General features: G+C 32.3%; 1 protein-coding gene across 2 annotated transcripts in view; it reads left to right on the top strand.

The window, feature by feature from the left end:
* Nucleotides 1–17711, top strand: part of STRN (striatin) — a 140297-nt gene that overhangs the window by 98498 nt on the left and 24088 nt on the right. The window contains exons 8-11 of one of the 2 annotated variants that reach the window (XM_074288183.1): nucleotides 3910–4020; nucleotides 6123–6209; nucleotides 6700–6843; nucleotides 12391–12527. In XM_074288183.1, coding sequence (XP_074144284.1) covers nucleotides 3910–4020; nucleotides 6123–6209; nucleotides 6700–6843; nucleotides 12391–12527 — 479 coding nt within the window. The remainder of the gene's footprint in view (nucleotides 1–3909; nucleotides 4021–6122; nucleotides 6210–6699; nucleotides 6844–12390; nucleotides 12528–17711) is intronic. The other variant, XM_074288184.1, reaches the window with a different exon arrangement.

Genomic DNA, 17711 nt, shown 5'->3' with positions numbered 1-17711 from the left:
ATGGGATGATTCTAAGAAAATAAAACTGTAGGAAAAGATAAAAAGGAGTAATTACCTCTTACGAATGAGGCATAAAAGGAAAAATTGACACAGAAGGAGCTAGCGAAGGAGGGCAAATGGTGCTGGAACCTTACTCTCATCAGGAATGAGTAAAGAGGTTACTATATCTAGATCTTTAAATATGTGTATAGATCTATCGAATCTATCTAGAATTCAAAAAAGAAAGAGAGCAAGGCGATAGTGTGGGGGCCAGAGGATAAGAAAGGAACTTTTAGAAAGGTGGTAGGTTAAGGAATAGGAAGGCAAGGTAGCAGGTAGGAGAAAAGCAGAGAAGTGAGGATGGATAAGGTAAATAGGGTTGAAGATAATGAGAAAAAATAGGAAGGAGAAAAATATACACCAAATACTTTTAGCTTAGAATGTGAATGGGATAATTTTACCCATAAAACAGAAACAGATTGATATTTTGAATTTAAGAATATCTTGTTTTCAGGAAGCATAAAAATATACAAATATTTTTAAAAGGGCAGGAATAAGATTTAGCGTGAAAAAAAAGTAATAATCATGATTTCAGACTAGATTAAGAAAAAGTAACACGTGTCAGCAACTATTATTATTATTAGTTTTATTTATTACATAATATTACTTATTATTACTATTATTTCATAACATTACTTATTATTACTAATTTTACAATTAGCAATACAGGAACTTCAAAGAAACCAGAGAAAAAAGATGTAAAGGAAATAGATTCAGCGGTATTAGACCTTAACTTAGAAGATGAAAGCATTGTTTAATTTAAAGAGGATAATTTTGATTATTTTAAATTAAAATTTTCTTATATAAATGAAACTTCTATGGCCAAAATCAGAAGAAATGCAGAAAATTGTTAAAATGCTTTCATATACAGTCTCTAGAATATGACTAGATTGCAATATTGCTGTGGTATAAGAAATGATGAGCTGGTTGATTTAGAAAAACATGGAAAAACTTGGTCTTATGAAAAAGATGCTGTGTTCAGAGAAACATGATAGAAGGAAATAAGCAAAGTATGATCTTAAATTTTTGTGTATGAGTGTATATGTATATTTATGTATATGTGTGTATGTATATAATGGTTTATAGATCTATGTGTGTGTGTGTGTATCTCCATATTTAATTGCAGTCTTCTTTGGGGAGATGGAGAGTGGGGCAGGGACAAAGTAAAAAGCATATAGCAGAGAACAAAAGAAAACCAAAAGAAAGCAAAGAAAGTTGGGTTGCTTTGAAAACAATGTATAGTATTTATTATATAGGTTTTCTTGAAATGCAAATTTATTATTTTATATTGAATTCTCTCTTTTAATTGGCTGTGTAATATCAGTGTATTTTTTGTCTATTTTGTATTTAAGCCAAGCATTTTAAAAACTTACAAAAACCCAACATTGTTTTATGTATAATTGGAAAAAAATATTTTTTTTAGAAATTAAAAAAATAAAAAGATTAAGGGCCAATCTGACTTCTTTCTCGAGACTTGTTTTTTGGCTTCCAGGAAGTTATATCAGTAGGATAAACTTTAGTTCTTTTGTTCAATTAAATGTCCAAGATCATTTCATTACCTTTAAGAAAAACTTGCCTTTCTGGGGTTCTTACTGTTCCTAGAGTGCTTGCTGTCTACATCATCAGAGAGATCTTCTGAATCAAATCATAGATCCACTTGATTATATTTATACTTTGTTTTCAATTTATATATTTTTTTGTTATTTCTTCCATCCCTGTCACTAAAAAACAAAAAACAAAATTCTTGTTACAAATCTTCAATCAAGCAAAACAAATTCCCAAATTGTTTGCCATTGTTTGTATACAAGTAGTCATTGTTAATGTGGTCTGGCCTGTTTCTATGTAGTGTTGTTAGCCCCATTTTACAGATAAAGAAACAAACAGCCTGAGTGGGGCAACTAGGTGGCGCCATGGATAGAGCACCAGCCTTGAATTCAGGAGGACCCGAGTTCAAATGTGGTCTCAGACATTTAATACTTCCTAGCTGTGTGACCCTGGGCAAGTCACTTAACCCCAGCCTCTAAAAAATAAAAAAGAAAAAAGAAACAGCCCGAGAGAGGTTAAGTGATTTGCATGAGATAAAATTTGTATGGATTCTGCCTGACTCCAAGTTAATCATTTTGCCCATTCCGCCACCTAGTGGGTATTGAGCTTCTTTTTATTTTGGGTCCCATGAGATACTTACTGGTTTGATTCTTCAGAAATGCTGATCTATTAGGTGTGTGTCCATAACCAGTATATTTTTAAATGTGTAGTTTTTTTAATTAGCAATCTTTTTTCCCTTAGAATATGATATGATGATGGGTTTTGAAATATAAATCATCGAAACTCCTTAAAATTAACCTGCAAAAATTGCTGGTTATTGTTGCTATTACATGTATGCTATTTCATGTTGCTGTTTGAATGTAATCAAAATATTAAAGCTTAACTGTGATAGTAGGATAAATTTTGTTTTGATTATTTCAAAAATTAGTAAACCTACTCACACTGAAAAATTTGCTTGGTTCTGATTAGTAAATTAGTTAATTTTACTTATAATCTGTGTTGGGCAGATCTCCTTCCTTTCTGATAGTAGACGTTAACTAATGTGATTCTGATCATGAATATTTTATGGTTAGAAGAATTTGAAGATAGAACATTTTTATGAAAGCTTTTCCTATTCTAACAGAGAGCAATTTCATCTGCTATATAGAATTAATTATTATAATTCTATTTTATTTTAAAATAAACTTTTCCTTTATAAACATCTTAGCCTTTTTTTTTACATATTTTAACCTGTATATAGTAATCCTAATGTAAAGTCTCATTCTTAATTATTTTTACGTATCAAACAACTAAATAAAATTTAAATATCTTGAAATTCTACTTGATTTTTATAGCTTCTATTCTTTGCATTTTATTTACTTTGAAAAATGAAGAGTTTGGTTTCATTCCTATTTGAAATCACTTATTTTTCTTTCATTTCTGAATTTCATTTTTTCCTTTGAATTTTTTTTTTATCTGGATTTAACACACAAAAATGAATTCTGTGTTTATATAAAAAAACAAAAAAAGAGTATATATTTACTTTTGGAATTTCATGTATTAAAAATCATGTATTAAAATCTTTTCTTGATTAAAGTATTACTTCTATTTTGTAGTATATTGTGGAAGTGATCCCAGGTTCTCATAGCTTGTGTCAAGGGAACACAAATTCTAGTAGTTTTACTAAGTTTGAAAAGGCTTAAAAACTGATTAGCCAGATAAAATGCACCTTTTTTTTTTTTTTTTTTAAGTCACACCAGTTTTTAGAGTTACCTGCTCAAAGGGTTGTGATCTTCTTTTAATTATTCTTCAAAGCACAATTTATATCATTATCATACCATTCTTTATGCCAAAAAACTTTTAATTATTTGTTATTGATACTTCTCAGTCCTTGGAATCATTCATTTATGAAGTTGAAGATTATTTGCACAAACTCTTATAGAGTTATATATAGATTCTAAAAATGAACAGTATTATAAGAATTATACAGCATTTCATGTATTTTGTAAGTTAAATGAATTCTGGCTTCTTTTTCGTGAATAATTTGCCAAGAAGTAATACTAAGAATACTTAGTATTGTTCTTTTTAAAATTCAGTTATCTAAATTTTCCATCTAGGTTTCTTTTTAAAAGTTAATATTACTTTACCAGAAATTAATCTGAACATCGTTTCTCAAGAAACATGTTTAAATGACTTTTACATTCTTTCTGACAAGTTCTGATTTTTAAAAATGAAAGTGCTAAAATGGAAGAGTTTGGCCATTGCTGTGTCATTCAGACAAAATTGCTTATGGTGTTTAGTATTTTATTGAAAAAAGTTGTCTTTCGTTTGTTTTACTTTATTTAGAAAAGGAAGACCAGTGTCTCATGCCTGAAGCCTGGAATGTGGACCAGGGAGTAATTACCAAACTCAAGGAGCAATACAAAAAGGAGAGAAAGGGGAAAAAGGCGGTGAAGAGTAAGTGGAAAACATTGTATCTTCAAACCATAAATCTTGCCTATTTCATGCCTTCAAAATTTTTCTTTCAATGTTTTCCTAAAATTACTTACTCTTTTACTTTGCTATTCCTGACCTCTTTCCTATTTGCCTGTTCTCAGGGGTTGAAATTAATGACATTTTCTTGTGAAAATAACAAATCACTGATTTTGAAATTATAGTATTTCTAGCCTATAGCTGAAAAAATAATTATTAATCATATGGTAATGTGTGGACATACAAAAGCTTATTGCTTACAAGTTTTTAAATTACATTATCAATTTTAAAAACTTTCCATGATGAAAATTTGAATATATTAAGTTTCTTTGATTATGAGCTCACTTTTGGCAATTTTTTTTTTTCCTTTTAGGTGCTAGAAACTGAGTTAATTTCTACCCCTGAGTTTTCTTTGCATTCATAGCACACAGTTCATTCATCATCACCATGCTATGCAGGGCACAAAGTACAAAATAAGACACTAAAAAAAAAATCTTTCTAATTCAGTACTGTTTGCCATTTGTACTTTAAAAATATTGTCAAATGGCTTTTTATAATTTAAGGCGTGTCAACAACAAAATCAGGAATGAGATTTCTAGCCCTGTGCATCATATATATGTTAGAAACAAGACAGATCCATTATGGACCTGCTCAAAAAACAATAGTGAACTGTCAGAGCTAGCTGTCTAAAACTGGCTAAAACATATTAAACGTTTTCCAGGAAAAAGAGGCAAGTTCCCACCTTACTCACTTTCAGGTTCATGCTTCGAGACACTTTGTGAAACCGAGAAGCAAGCTCAGAATTTAGCGTAGTGGAAAACTTTTCAGTTGAAAGATACTGCTTTATCTTTCTTTAGTTGGTGTAATGAAGTTTATTCTTCTGAAAGACAGCTGCTTCTTGTATGTTATAGTCTTCTTAGAAGATAGATGCTTGAAAATGTTATAACATTTACTACTCTTCATTTAAAGTTGTTTGAACTTATTTGTTATATTTAGAGAATATTTAGTGAAGATAAGCATTGTAGCCAATTTTCATGCAAAGTGTAAATGGAACAATTAAAAATAACATCCATTGTTGCTTTCTCAAGGCAAGTTACTTCAGAATCAATTAAGATATTAGTAAGAGGTGAAAAATTCATCTCTACCACATTTGAAAATTTTCTGTCCAAATATCTGTTATAAAAAAATACAGACTTCTAAGTAATTAGTCTTGTGTCTCCTTTTATCTATAGTATTAAAGAGAAGTGATTGAGAGAAATTATTTTATGTGAAGAAAGCATTTGTGCAGTCATAAATGAGAACATAAGACCAGAGATTCTAAAACTTTTCTAATTTTTAAAATATGGGGTTTAAAGAAAACATATGTACTTTATTAGGCAGTTTTTCTACCAGGAAATTAATTATTCAAAATGTGAAATGTTCTTTTATGGTATTTTAGATTTTAGTTAGGAATTGTGTATGCTTTATGTTTATCTTGATAAAATTTTAGTTTAATACAAAGGTATAGCAATAATTGGAACCTAGTGCTTAATGTTGCAAACTGCACTATTTGACTGTAAGTGTTCCTAAATGGGAGAAATGATTCATCTTTTTTTTAGGTGGGGATTATAATTCATATTCACACATATATCATGGTGTAGTTTTTTCAAAAAATTTCAGCTTGAATCTAGTGGAAGTTTTCTTTGCGTTAGAAATTTTATGTCATTTATTGAAGCCAGAGTTCTGAAAGAACTTAACTTTTTGTTTACCAATTTATATCTTTTGATAAATAAAATAATCAAAATTTCAGGGAAATATCTGGGGAAAACAAAAAATCCTTAGGGTTTCTTTTAGCTAGAAACATTTGTTTTAAACCATAATAAATATTTTTGAATTGAGTTGTTATTTATCAGAAATTTAATGTTTTAATTGAAGTCTCATACAAACATTTCCAGTCAAATTGTGTACCAAAATTATATTGTCTTGAAATATAGTTCTTCGATTTACTTTAAATTGCTTAAAAATAGTTGTATTCTTTGCTGGTATAGGAAAAACCATAATGGACTATGGGTAAGATATTTTCCCATTCTTAATTAAACTTATAACAGGAAAAACTACCGAAGATCTGTTTCAGCCTCTATCCTATATAAAACAGTCAAAACAGGGATGTGGGAGAATGATGGATCAAAGCCCAGGTAAGTGTACAGCAGGGCATGAGACTTCACCTGTGTACTATAGCTTCAGGATGTAAGCCAGTAAACTCAGTTGATTTTTTTTTTAATAGCTGCTATTGTTAGTAGTAAATTAGTAAAAACTAGCCCTACAAAGAATGTCACATAAATCTGCAATTTAAAGTATAATTTATAAATGTTCCTAATTCTTTGGTAAAAGGAATTTAATATTACCTTTGATGGCATAAGTTTCATCTCAGTATTCTTACATTTATGTAAAAGTAACATCATAGTATAAATAAAATATTTACAATGAAATTTTATTTCAAGAAATTAATTTTATTCCAGAAAGTTGTAGCTTCTGGGATGCATACTGCTTGTTAGTTTGCATATAATAGTGTTATTTTCAAAGGTATAAGCCCAAGTTGGTAAATACCTTTTATGTGATCAGTCCTTTGGTCATATTTTGATGTAATTGTATAATTCCAACTCTATTTTGATTTTTCTTGGCTAGGGCCCAACAGGTCAAAATTGCAAGATATGCTTGCTAACTTGAGAGATGTTGATGAACTTCCTTCCTTGCAACCATCTTTGGGATCACCTTCTAGACCGAGCAGTTCAAGGCTTAATGAACATGAAATTAACAGAACAGATGAAGGTAAGTATTTAAACCACTGAGCAGTAGAAAAAAAAATCAGGCTTAAGTTTGTTCATATACCTGTTCATTTAGACCACTTATTAAAGCAAGAAAAAACTTCTACTATAGATACTTGGAAATTATGATACTTTAAGTCTTATAACAAAGAAGTCAAATATTTCAAATTTAGTGAATGCATTTTCCCATCAATTTGAATTAAAAGGCATATAGTATTGAAGTGTACAAATATATAATCAGCTGATAGGATCATATATCTAGAGTTGAAAGGAACTATAAAGGTCATCTGATTCATCTTAATTTTATGGATAAGGAAGTTGATGCCTATAGAAAAGTTAGGTATCTTGCCTAATTTGACAAACGGCAGAGGTGCTATTCAAATGCAGGCCTTCCAATTCTACAATCCAGTACCAAAAATTTTTCTGTTTGAAAAAGGATAAAGGTTAACTATTTCGGGATTTCACACATGTTGTTTAAACACAGTCATCATTAATTCTTTAAAATTGTCAAACTCACATGACTAATATGGAAATAATGTTTAACATATTATTTTATATATATATATATATATATATATATATATATATATATATATATATATAAAACCTATATTGGATTGCTTGCTGTCTTGGCAAGGAAGGAGGCAAATGAGCAAAAACAAGTTTTAAAAACTCCACATATAATTGGAAAAACATAAAATACTAATAAGTGGAATGTGGAAGCTTTTAAAAATACTTGTTTAATAAATTTTGATTTTGGCTAAAAAAAATAAATAAAATGGCTGAGCTCTATAAAGTCTCCTATAATAATCATTAATCTAAATAATGGGAAAATTGGGATTTCCATAATGCTTAATAAATGGTTGATTTGAGACATTTAATTGCTTTACTAGTGTATAGAATTTAAAACCTAAAATAAAATAAAAGGTACCATATTAAAATTCATATTTTCATCAGAAATAACTTGACAGTTTAAAATTGATACCGACAGAAAACATTATTCTCTGATAAATTCCTGATTTTTTTCAAATTTCAGAAAAAAGTTTCTTTGAATTTAACTATATAGCTAATGTGTATATAGTCTATAAATTAACTGCTTCAAATAAATTAATCTGAGAAATTTTCGGATATTTGCTTAACATTCAAGTTTAGCTACATGCAAAAGACATTTAAAACCTAATAGCATTAAAGTATAATATAGAATGAAAGATCTTGGTACAGTACTTGAAATATATTTTATTTTAGTCAATTAGTAAGCATTTACAGTAAGCACTTACTAAGTGCAAGGCTCTAGAGATTCAAAGAAAAGCAAAAATAAGCCTTGCTCTCAAGGAACTCATATTCTAAAGGAGACAACATCTAAATATATATGTAATATGATGAGGTAATAGGGAACCTCAAAATGATGAGGTAACTTGAACCAAATCATGAGGTAAATACCTAATGAGGAGGTATATACCTCAATAGGATTAAGTGAGGTCTAGTGGCAGGATTCAGGGTACTGGGAGTCACATGGAACTCCCCTGCAACCCCCTTAGGATTTGGCGCAAGGATACAAAGTTAAATCAAGCCTAGTGGCAGCAAAAGTCCCCTGTAAATGAATTTACAGGCGGAAACCTAGATGTGTAAAAGATGTTTATTGCCAGGTTTGGAAGCAAGGTTAAGCTCTGGTTAGTAAAAGGCATTAGATAGAGGAAGATAAACGCCGAAAGCGGCGGGGACAGAGAATCTCTGATGCAAGCATCTTAGCTGGCATCTTTCAAATCTCTGAACCAAAGATGATTCTAGCTTTGCTCCTTTTATCTGCTTGAAGAAGTACTGGGCGGAGCTCAGGTTAATTCCTTGAAGGCCAGATTTTTGGCGGGCTTTATCCAAACCAGCTCAGATCCAGTGGGGGGGGCTGGGTACAAGCCCAAACTAGTTTGACCAGATCTTGTATCAAAGGGGCTGAAAACCCAAACCATTTGGGGGCTGGGTACAGCCCAAACTGGCTCAGATACGGATCTTTTCCCTTAGGAATATCTTGTCCCAAAGGTAGATCAAACAAGGAATCTTAAAGGGGCTGCACCTGCTACATAATGGATGGATAGACAGACTGTAAATTAGAGATAATTTCAGAAAAAAAATTATTTTTAAGGCAGACTGCAAAAGACTTCTTTCTGGACATGGGATTTTAGCTGACACTGAGGATACCCAAAGGCAAAGATTAGGAGAAAGACCATTGCACTAATAGGAGACAGGCAGTGAAAATAGCTTGTTTGAGGAACAGCAAGGAGGCCATTGTCACTATACTACATGTAGTGTAGGGGGATAAGGAACTAGGAGAATGTAAAGGTAAAGAAATAAAAGCCAAACAGCATTTTATATTTGATTTTTAGAGATAGCAGGGAGCCACTGTTTACTGAAACGGGAGAATGGTGGTGACACAGATTTATGCTTTAGAGAAATCACTTTGGTAGCTGAATGGTTGGAGCAGTGCCTATTCCCTCCTTTGTCTCCCTGTCTCTTTCAAAACTCCTAGTTTGTATAATCTTCTATTTGTGTACCCTAATTTATGTGAGTTAGTAATCCCTACCCTTTCTCCCTCTTCTCTAGTGTATTTTTCTCCACCCATTTTTTCCTTTTAACAAATAATTAAAATCACTCTTAGGTGCTTTGTCTTTTTAAATTGCTTTATGTTCCTTGATGACATCTGGGTTCTGTAGGGGTTTGGATTGTGGATTACTTGTTTTTTCCCTTTGCCATTGAAATGTAGATATTTTAACTGTCTTGTCTTGTCTTGCCTTTCTGTTGCTGAAATGTAAAAGTTTTGATTCTCTTGATTCTGGGGTTTGCATTTCATTCTCTATTCACCTCTGACTTTTTCATCTTGAAAATTCTCTATTTCATTAAGCATTCATTTTTTACTCCTGTAAGATTATATACTTAATTTTTTATTAGTTTACTTGGTTGTAGGTCTAGATGTTATTCTTTATTTTGTATTCCAAACATCTTTCCTTTCCAGTTGCAGCTGCCAAATCCTAAGTATTCATGACAATGGCTTCTTAGTTCTACTCTTTTTTGGTTTTATACTATTTTTTTTTTTAACTTGGAAACCTAGGATTTTTGCTATGATGTTTTTGTTGTTGTTGTTGTTGTTGTTGTTTTATGGTTTCTTTTAGGAAGAAATTTTAGGGAACATCTATTTTCACTTTGTTCGTTAATTCCAATGGGTACGGACAGTTTGTATTTTTTTTTAATATGATTATTTAGACTTATTTATGGCTTTAAGGTAGTCCAATGATTTTTAGGCTTTTTTTTTTTTCTTCCTTAACTGTTTTTGATGTCAGTTATTTTTTATATGAAGTACTTGATATTTTCTCCAATAAGTCTTTTGTCTTTATCTTAATGTTCCTAGTAGTCTCTTCTATTTGGTCCATTCTCATTTTCTGGGAGTGTCTTATTTGGGTAAGGTGTTGTTCCTTTTATGCAGGTTAATTTTTTCCCAGTTCTTTCTTTCAGAACTCCTTTTTTCTTGTTTCTTTTCCAGTTCTGATTAGAGATTTCATTTCATATATAATATTTTAATTCTTCCAGTTCTTATGACTAGCTGGAATGTTTCTTTGAAGCTTTGCATGTATTATATTATCTGTATTTATGTATTGTATTGTATTATCTGGATTTGTGTCTTTGATCCTTAATAGCATGTTTGTGTTTATATGCCGAGTCCATGTGTACTTTGTTTAAAATTTTGTCTTAGGGCCTAGGTATTTATGGAAGGAATGTCCATACCTTTTTTTTTTTTGATCCTGACGTGAATAAGTGCTGTGTTTGTAAAGGACCTCAGTTATAGCTCAGAACCTTTCAATTTTCACTTGCTTCAAAAAGTCATGTAGGATAAAGACTAATCATTGCCTTTCTGGTTGGAGCTTTGCAATTCTACCTCCCCTCCTCCCAGATTTGAGATGTGCATGACATAAGTGCAGATTTAGCCAGAGTTGAACTTCCATTTATCTACTACTGACGTTATCATTTATCATCTGGCTAATGCTCTGCAAGTTCAGAGTTACAGAATTGCAAGTTCATTCTTGTTGTGAAGTTCTTGCCCTACTTATTCAGTGCAGACCCTAACCCAGGTCTTCAGACATAATTCATAATTACAGATGAGCTTAGGAGCACACCCAGCAGCTTCTGGCTTCTGTTCTTGTTCTTTGTTCAGTATATCACTTTAGACATAGTCCTTTCAACTTCAGAAATTTTCATTTAGAGATGTTGCATCTGTGACCCAGCCCAGGGCCAGAGGATACAGCTATCTGCCAGCTTTTCATCTTGCTCTTTGTATAGTATATAGCCTAGATATATAACCTGTAGGCCTCATTTGGGTCTCGGTGCTGAGAACTCTTCCCTTTACTGGTTTGATCACCTCCCAGAGGTCATAGGCCTCTGGTTGTATGTTGACCTGGGCTGGAAAAATTTCTTACTATGGCTTTTCCTTATCTACTCAATCTGTTACTCCTGGAGCATAGAGCAATTTAAGTACTTATTCACCATCACAATCTATGTGTCAGAGGGTAGGACTTGACCTCAAGTCTTCCTGTCTCTGTGGTTAGTTATCTTTTATGCCATTCTACTTCTCATTTTAATAGTTAGTGTTAAAATTAATGTTATTCTAAATAGCTGCCATACCAGTTGTATTTTGCTAGTTAATATTAAATTTCTAGCAAAATACTTTTTAAAATGTCAAGGATTAAGGTAGCATTGGTAGAAGTTTTAGAGTGATATGTTTACTCTAAATGAAGTTTAAAAGCAACAGCACTGCTAATGGATAGTACTTGTGTGGTAGGGAGATGGTGAGGGGTCACCATTTAATAAAAAAAAAAAAAAAAAAAGCTGGAGAGAGCTCTAGAGAAAAACAAAGTTTATCTTACATTCTGGTGAGAAGGGCGTCCCACCCTTCCAGCCGACTAAAAGAGAGGAAGCGCCTCCTGTGGGCAGGACAGCACCTTTAATCCCTAACACAAAACACCTCCTCCCCACAGACTTTCATCCTCATTGGCTGAGAGTCTCACATTCTAAACTCGAGATCTACCCACGAAATTGAACTTGACCAATAAGTACATAGTTGCCCATATTTGGCTGAAATAGGGAGAAAATGACTCAGTTATGCCCTTGAGTGGATCTTCAGAGTCCTTCAGGCCTACTCAAACACTGAAGTAAATGAAGCCTTACTCGATTTTCACAACTGTCTTGAAAGATCTCACCTCATCTCATTCATACTTAATATTACTAGATATATTTAAATAAATGGACAGCAAGTTTCAGGTGTCTTGTGACTTGTTTGAGTCTCTTCTCCAAAAACGAATGAAGAAATCATTTTGAGATCTATTTTTCTAAACAGTTGGGAAACTTAGTGAAGTGGTATAATGAAGAAAAGTAATCAAATCTTAGAATTTTCTATCTGCTACACTTGAGTTAATAAAGTATCTAAATAATCAAGCAAATTATCAATTTCATTACAGAAGAAATTTAATTTTTTGTATTTCCCATTCCTCTCTTTTTTTTCCTATTACAGTGGAAGCATTAACATTCCCTCCTACATCAGGGAAGTCATTTATCATGGGAGCAGATGAAGCCCTTGAAAATGAGCTTGGTCTTGGTGAATTGGCAGGCCTTACAGTTGCCAATGAGGCTGATTCATTGACTTATGATGTAAGTAGTAGTTGTATTGTGTTTGTGTCAGTGTGAAAATTATAAAATTAAATTGTTAGAAAAGTATGCTTATGTACCTTCGGATTCTAATGTTTATTGCAACAAGAAAATGATATTCGCACACATGTATTGTACCTAGACTATATGGTAACACATGTAAAATGTATGGTATTGCCTGTCGTCAGGGGGAAGGAATAGAGGGAGGGGGGGTAATTTGGAAAAATGAATACAAGGGATAATATTATAAAATATATATATATATATAAAATAAAAAAAAAAAAAAAAAAAAGAAAAGTATGCTTACATGAACGTACCAAAACTCATTGTGGTTAGGGATTGGGAATAATTTGGATTGTTTGGCTTGAATTATTGTCAGCAGGTAAGTAAAGTACAGATATGGGAGTGCAATTGAAACATAATAGCAGTAGCTCTTAAATTCTAACTTAAAGCTTCTCTGGTTTGCCTGCTTCTAGTCTCTCCTTTTCCCAGTCCATTTTATACTAGTATCTAGTAATCTAATTAAGGAATAGGTCTTACCATTCAATTCTGATAATTTTCCTGGGGTTCCCTATTGCCAATAATGCAAAATATCAATAAACTTAGCTTGCCATTTAATGATCTTTATAATCTGGAAATGTTTTAACCTATTTTTCCAAGTTTATATTACATTTTATTCCCTTCCTATCTTGGTGAACTAGCCAAAATAGCTTCCTCTTAGCTATTCTCCAAACTCAACCACTTTCTTCTGTGCCCATACTGCCATAACTACAATGAACTTTTTCTTAGGATCTTTTTTTTTTTTTTTCCTTAGGATTACCTCTTAGGATCTTAGAATATTCATTTTTCCCCAAGATTGTAGCTTATTCTCCCAGTAGTTAGTGTTCTCTTTCCTGAAATTACTTTGTATTCATTTATCTGTGAACATACTATATTCTCCTAGGAGAATGGAAGTCCCTTGAAGGTTTAGACCATTTCTATCATTTTATTTATTTATTTTTGTGGCTTTAATGCCTTGTACACAGCTGACAGAGTGGCAGACTTTTAAATTGTTGACGAATATTCCCCTCTTTAATCTATCTCAGCTTATATCCTCTTTCCTGGATAACTTCCCTTTTCTCTTCTAGAACCCAGTAAGTTGCCCTTAGTAAATGCTCAGGATAAATTAGAAATGATCCTCATTTGAATCAGATTTGTAATACTGAAACAAGGAATAATTTGCTTTGCATCAACCCAAATATCTTTTAAATCAAATTTAATTTTTCTTCGGGAACATTGCTCATCCAATAAGGAGGCTTCATATATTTCATTCATTCAGATTAATCTGGGGATACTGCAAATAGGAAGGGGTGTGTGTGTGTAGAGGATTGTTTTTCTTTTTTTACAAGTACAAACCTAAAGTCAATATCCATTTATGATCTCATTAAATGGATATCTCCTGAAAAATTGAGATTTAACTCATCTATGCTTTCTCATCCTATGCATTTCTCATATCCTCCATATAGAATTTACTTAATATACTAGAAACTATCTACTGATTGTCACTCTCACTAAAGTACCCACAAGTCTACTTTTCAGATCATATACATTCTTAATGCTTATTTCTATGCCCATTTTTATATTTCTAATCATTGCTAATATGCTTAGGCTAGTTATACTTATCATGTGCCTCTATTGCCTTTTGTTTCCCACAGTTATGATTCTTGTCATAAAACAATGGGGGGAAAAAGTGGCTTGTTAAATTATGCTTTAAGGATTTTTAATTTTGTCATTTTGGATACACCTTCCACTAACATGCACTGTACAATCCTTCCATAGTACATAGATGGTTTTGAAGAATTTTTCCACTTGAAAAATTATCATCTTATGGATATAGTCAGTGATAACTTCTCTAAACTTAGGTCCAGCATAGAATTGATCACTCACCTTCTGTGTTTTTTAGCCTTGATTATTTGAAATTCATACCTGTTAAATATTAGATTTAGGTTTCAATATTAGATTTAGGTTTCACATTTAACCTCATATCTGATATCTTAGTTTAGTTATTATCATAGTTCATGTTCACTTGTTAAGTTTATATACACTTATTTGTCATAATGTATAATTTAAGTCAGGAAATTAAAGTTCTGTTCTAAGCACAGAGACTCAGTCAGCTGGGCAGCAAACATTTATTTAGTGCCTACTGACACAAGTCACTGTCAAATACTGTGTTAAACACTGAAAATACAAAGAAAAGTAAAAACAGTCCCTAATGCAAGGATCTCACAATCTAAAATGGGAGACAAAATGCAGATAACTATGAGCAAAGAAACTACATGCATGATAATTTGGAAATAATCAATATAGAGAAGACACTACAAGGATTGGGAAAGGCTTAGCTAGAATTTGAAGAAAGTCAAGAGACAATGAATGAGTAAGGAGAGCATTCTGGGCATGAAGGAGAGCCAGAGAAAATGTCCAGAGATGGGGAGAGGAAACATTTTGTTCTAAGAATAGCCAGGAGACCAGTGTCACTGTATGCAACCATGTGTGGGTTGGGTGGAAAGATACCTGGAAAGGTAGGGTAGGATCAGGTTATGGACAGTTTTGAATATCAACCAAATAGAGGACTTTAAATTTTATTCTAGAGGTGATAGGAAGCTACTGGAGTTTACTTTGTAAGACAAAGATTACATATTTATTTAGAAATTCCTTCAGGGCAAGCACTGTTGCATCTCTTATTTCTGTGCCTTTGCACTGACTATCCTTCTCACCTCAGCTTCATAACATTCTTCATTTCCTTCCCTTCAAGACTCAGCTCAAGAAGCACCTACATCATTTTGCCTTTCCACCTCTCCAGTTACTAGTGAATTCTCTTCCTAACTGCCTTGTATTTTATTTAGCATATATTTCTACATGTATATATTTTTTTCTCCCAGGATAGAACTGTTTGAGAACAGGGATTGTTTCATTTTTACCTTTGTATCCCTAGTCCCTGGTAGATAAATAATTCTTAATAAGTATTTTTTGTTTTATTGATATTTTTGTCCTTGCATTCCCAGTGCCAAGCAGAGTGCCTGGCATATGGATACTTAATAAATCTATGCATTTATACATAAGTATCTTTCCAAAATAAAAAGCCATACTTAGTGAACTGACTGCTCGTGCATGCAGTTGTATGTCTGGACAATAAATATTCTGCATCTGTTTGATTCCTTCCCTTTCCTCCCACTATGAATTGCTAAATTCAGTTTCTTATGAGACTTTTTTAAGAAGGTCCATTTCTCTTTTTTCTTTTTTAAATTTTATTATAGCTTTTTATATACAAAAGACATGCATGGGTAATTTTTCAACATACTCTTGCAAAAACTTCTGTTCAATTTTTCCCCTCCTTACCTCCACCTCCTCCCCTAGATGGCAGGTAATCCCATACATGTTAAATATGTTAAATACAATATATGTATACATATTTATACAGTTATCTTGTTTCACAAGAAAGATCCAATTTAGAAAGAAGGTAAAAATAGCCTGAGAAGAGAAAACAAAAATGCAAGCAAACAACAACAGAAAGAGTGGAAATGTTATATTGTGGTCCATACTCATTTCCCAGTGTTCTTTGTCTAAGTGTAGCTGATTCTGTTCATTACAAATCAATTGGAACTGATTTGGATCCTCTCATTGTTGAAGAGAGCCATGTCCATCAGAATTGATATGTAGTATTGTTGTTGAAGTGTATAATGATCTCCTGGTTCTGCTCATTTCACTTAGCATCAATTCCTATATGTCTCTCCAAGCCTCTCTGTATTTATCCTGCTGGTCATTTCTTATAGAACAATAATATTCCATAACATTCATATACCACAATTTATTCAGTTATTATCCAATTGGTAGGCATCCATTCAGTTTCCAGTTTCTAGCCACTACGAAAAGGGCTGCCACAAATATTTTTGCATATATGGGTCCCTTTCCAAGAAGGTCCATTTCTATGCTGTAGTTTCATGCAGGCATCAAAGTATCTTTTGTAAATAGAAAATTCTAAAGGATTGCATCATATATTGGGAATCTCTTTTCCATTCAGATTTTATATACATTATCTTCTGTAAGAGTGAGCAAACCTTTAAACCTTTAAGATTGATAGAGGATTATTGAACAAAGTTATTTTTGTGGTTAAAATTATTATGGCATTTTGAGTTACCTCACCCCATCCATGAGAGATACCTTGACAGAGAAGAACTTTTAAGATTGTTTTTTGCTATATTGGATTAAGTTCTTTTATATAATTGACAAGCAATAAATGCAGTATGATCTTGTATTCTCTATGTCTTTCAATCAATTGTGACTCTAACAATGTGGTCTTCCATGGGAAAAGTATTTGTGAAAACCTATTTCTATTTTCATCAAGACTGTCTTCTGTACTGATCAATCTTGAAAATTCTCTATAGAAGACAATGACCTGTATGTGCAAAAATGTTTGTGATGGCTAGAACTGGAAAATGAATGGATGCCCATCAATTGGAGAATGGATGAATAAGTTGTGGTATATGAATATTATGGAATATTACTGTTCTGTAAGAAATGACCAGCAGATGAGTTCAGGGAGGCCTAGAGAAACTTACATGAACTGAGGCTGAGTGAAATGAACAGAATCAGGAGATCATTATATACTTTAAAAACAATACTATATGATAATCAATTCTGATGGACATGGCTCTCTTTAACAATGAGATGAACCAAATCGGTTCCATTTGTTTAATAATGAATAGAACCAGGTATACCCAACGAACGAACTCTGGGAAATGAGTGTGAATTACTACATAGCATTTCCAATCCCTCTGTTTTTGTCCGCTTGCATTTTTTATTTCCTTCTCAGCTTATTTTTACCTTATTTCTAAGTCCGATTTTTCTTGTGCAACAAAATAATGGATATTTTTACATATATCATATTTAACATATACTTTAACATATTTAACATGTATGTATGTATGGTCTACCTGCCATCTTGGGGGGAGGGGAAGGAGGGGGAAAGTTGGAACAGAAGGTTTTGCAAGGGTCAGTGCTGAAAAATTACCCATGCTTATATCTTGTAAATAAAAAGCTATGATTAAAAAAAGAAAGAAAGAAAGAAAGAAAATTCTCTATAGAAAGAAAAGGTATAGGTTAGTAGCTATTAATATTCTCCTTAACAGTTTTTTGGGGAAACCACTCCCA

The sequence above is a fragment of the Sminthopsis crassicaudata genome, chromosome 2 (assembly GCF_048593235.1).
Source record: "Sminthopsis crassicaudata isolate SCR6 chromosome 2, ASM4859323v1, whole genome shotgun sequence".
Lineage (NCBI taxonomy): Eukaryota > Metazoa > Chordata > Mammalia > Dasyuromorphia > Dasyuridae > Sminthopsis > Sminthopsis crassicaudata.
This window is presented reverse-complemented; position numbering and strand designations above follow the sequence as displayed.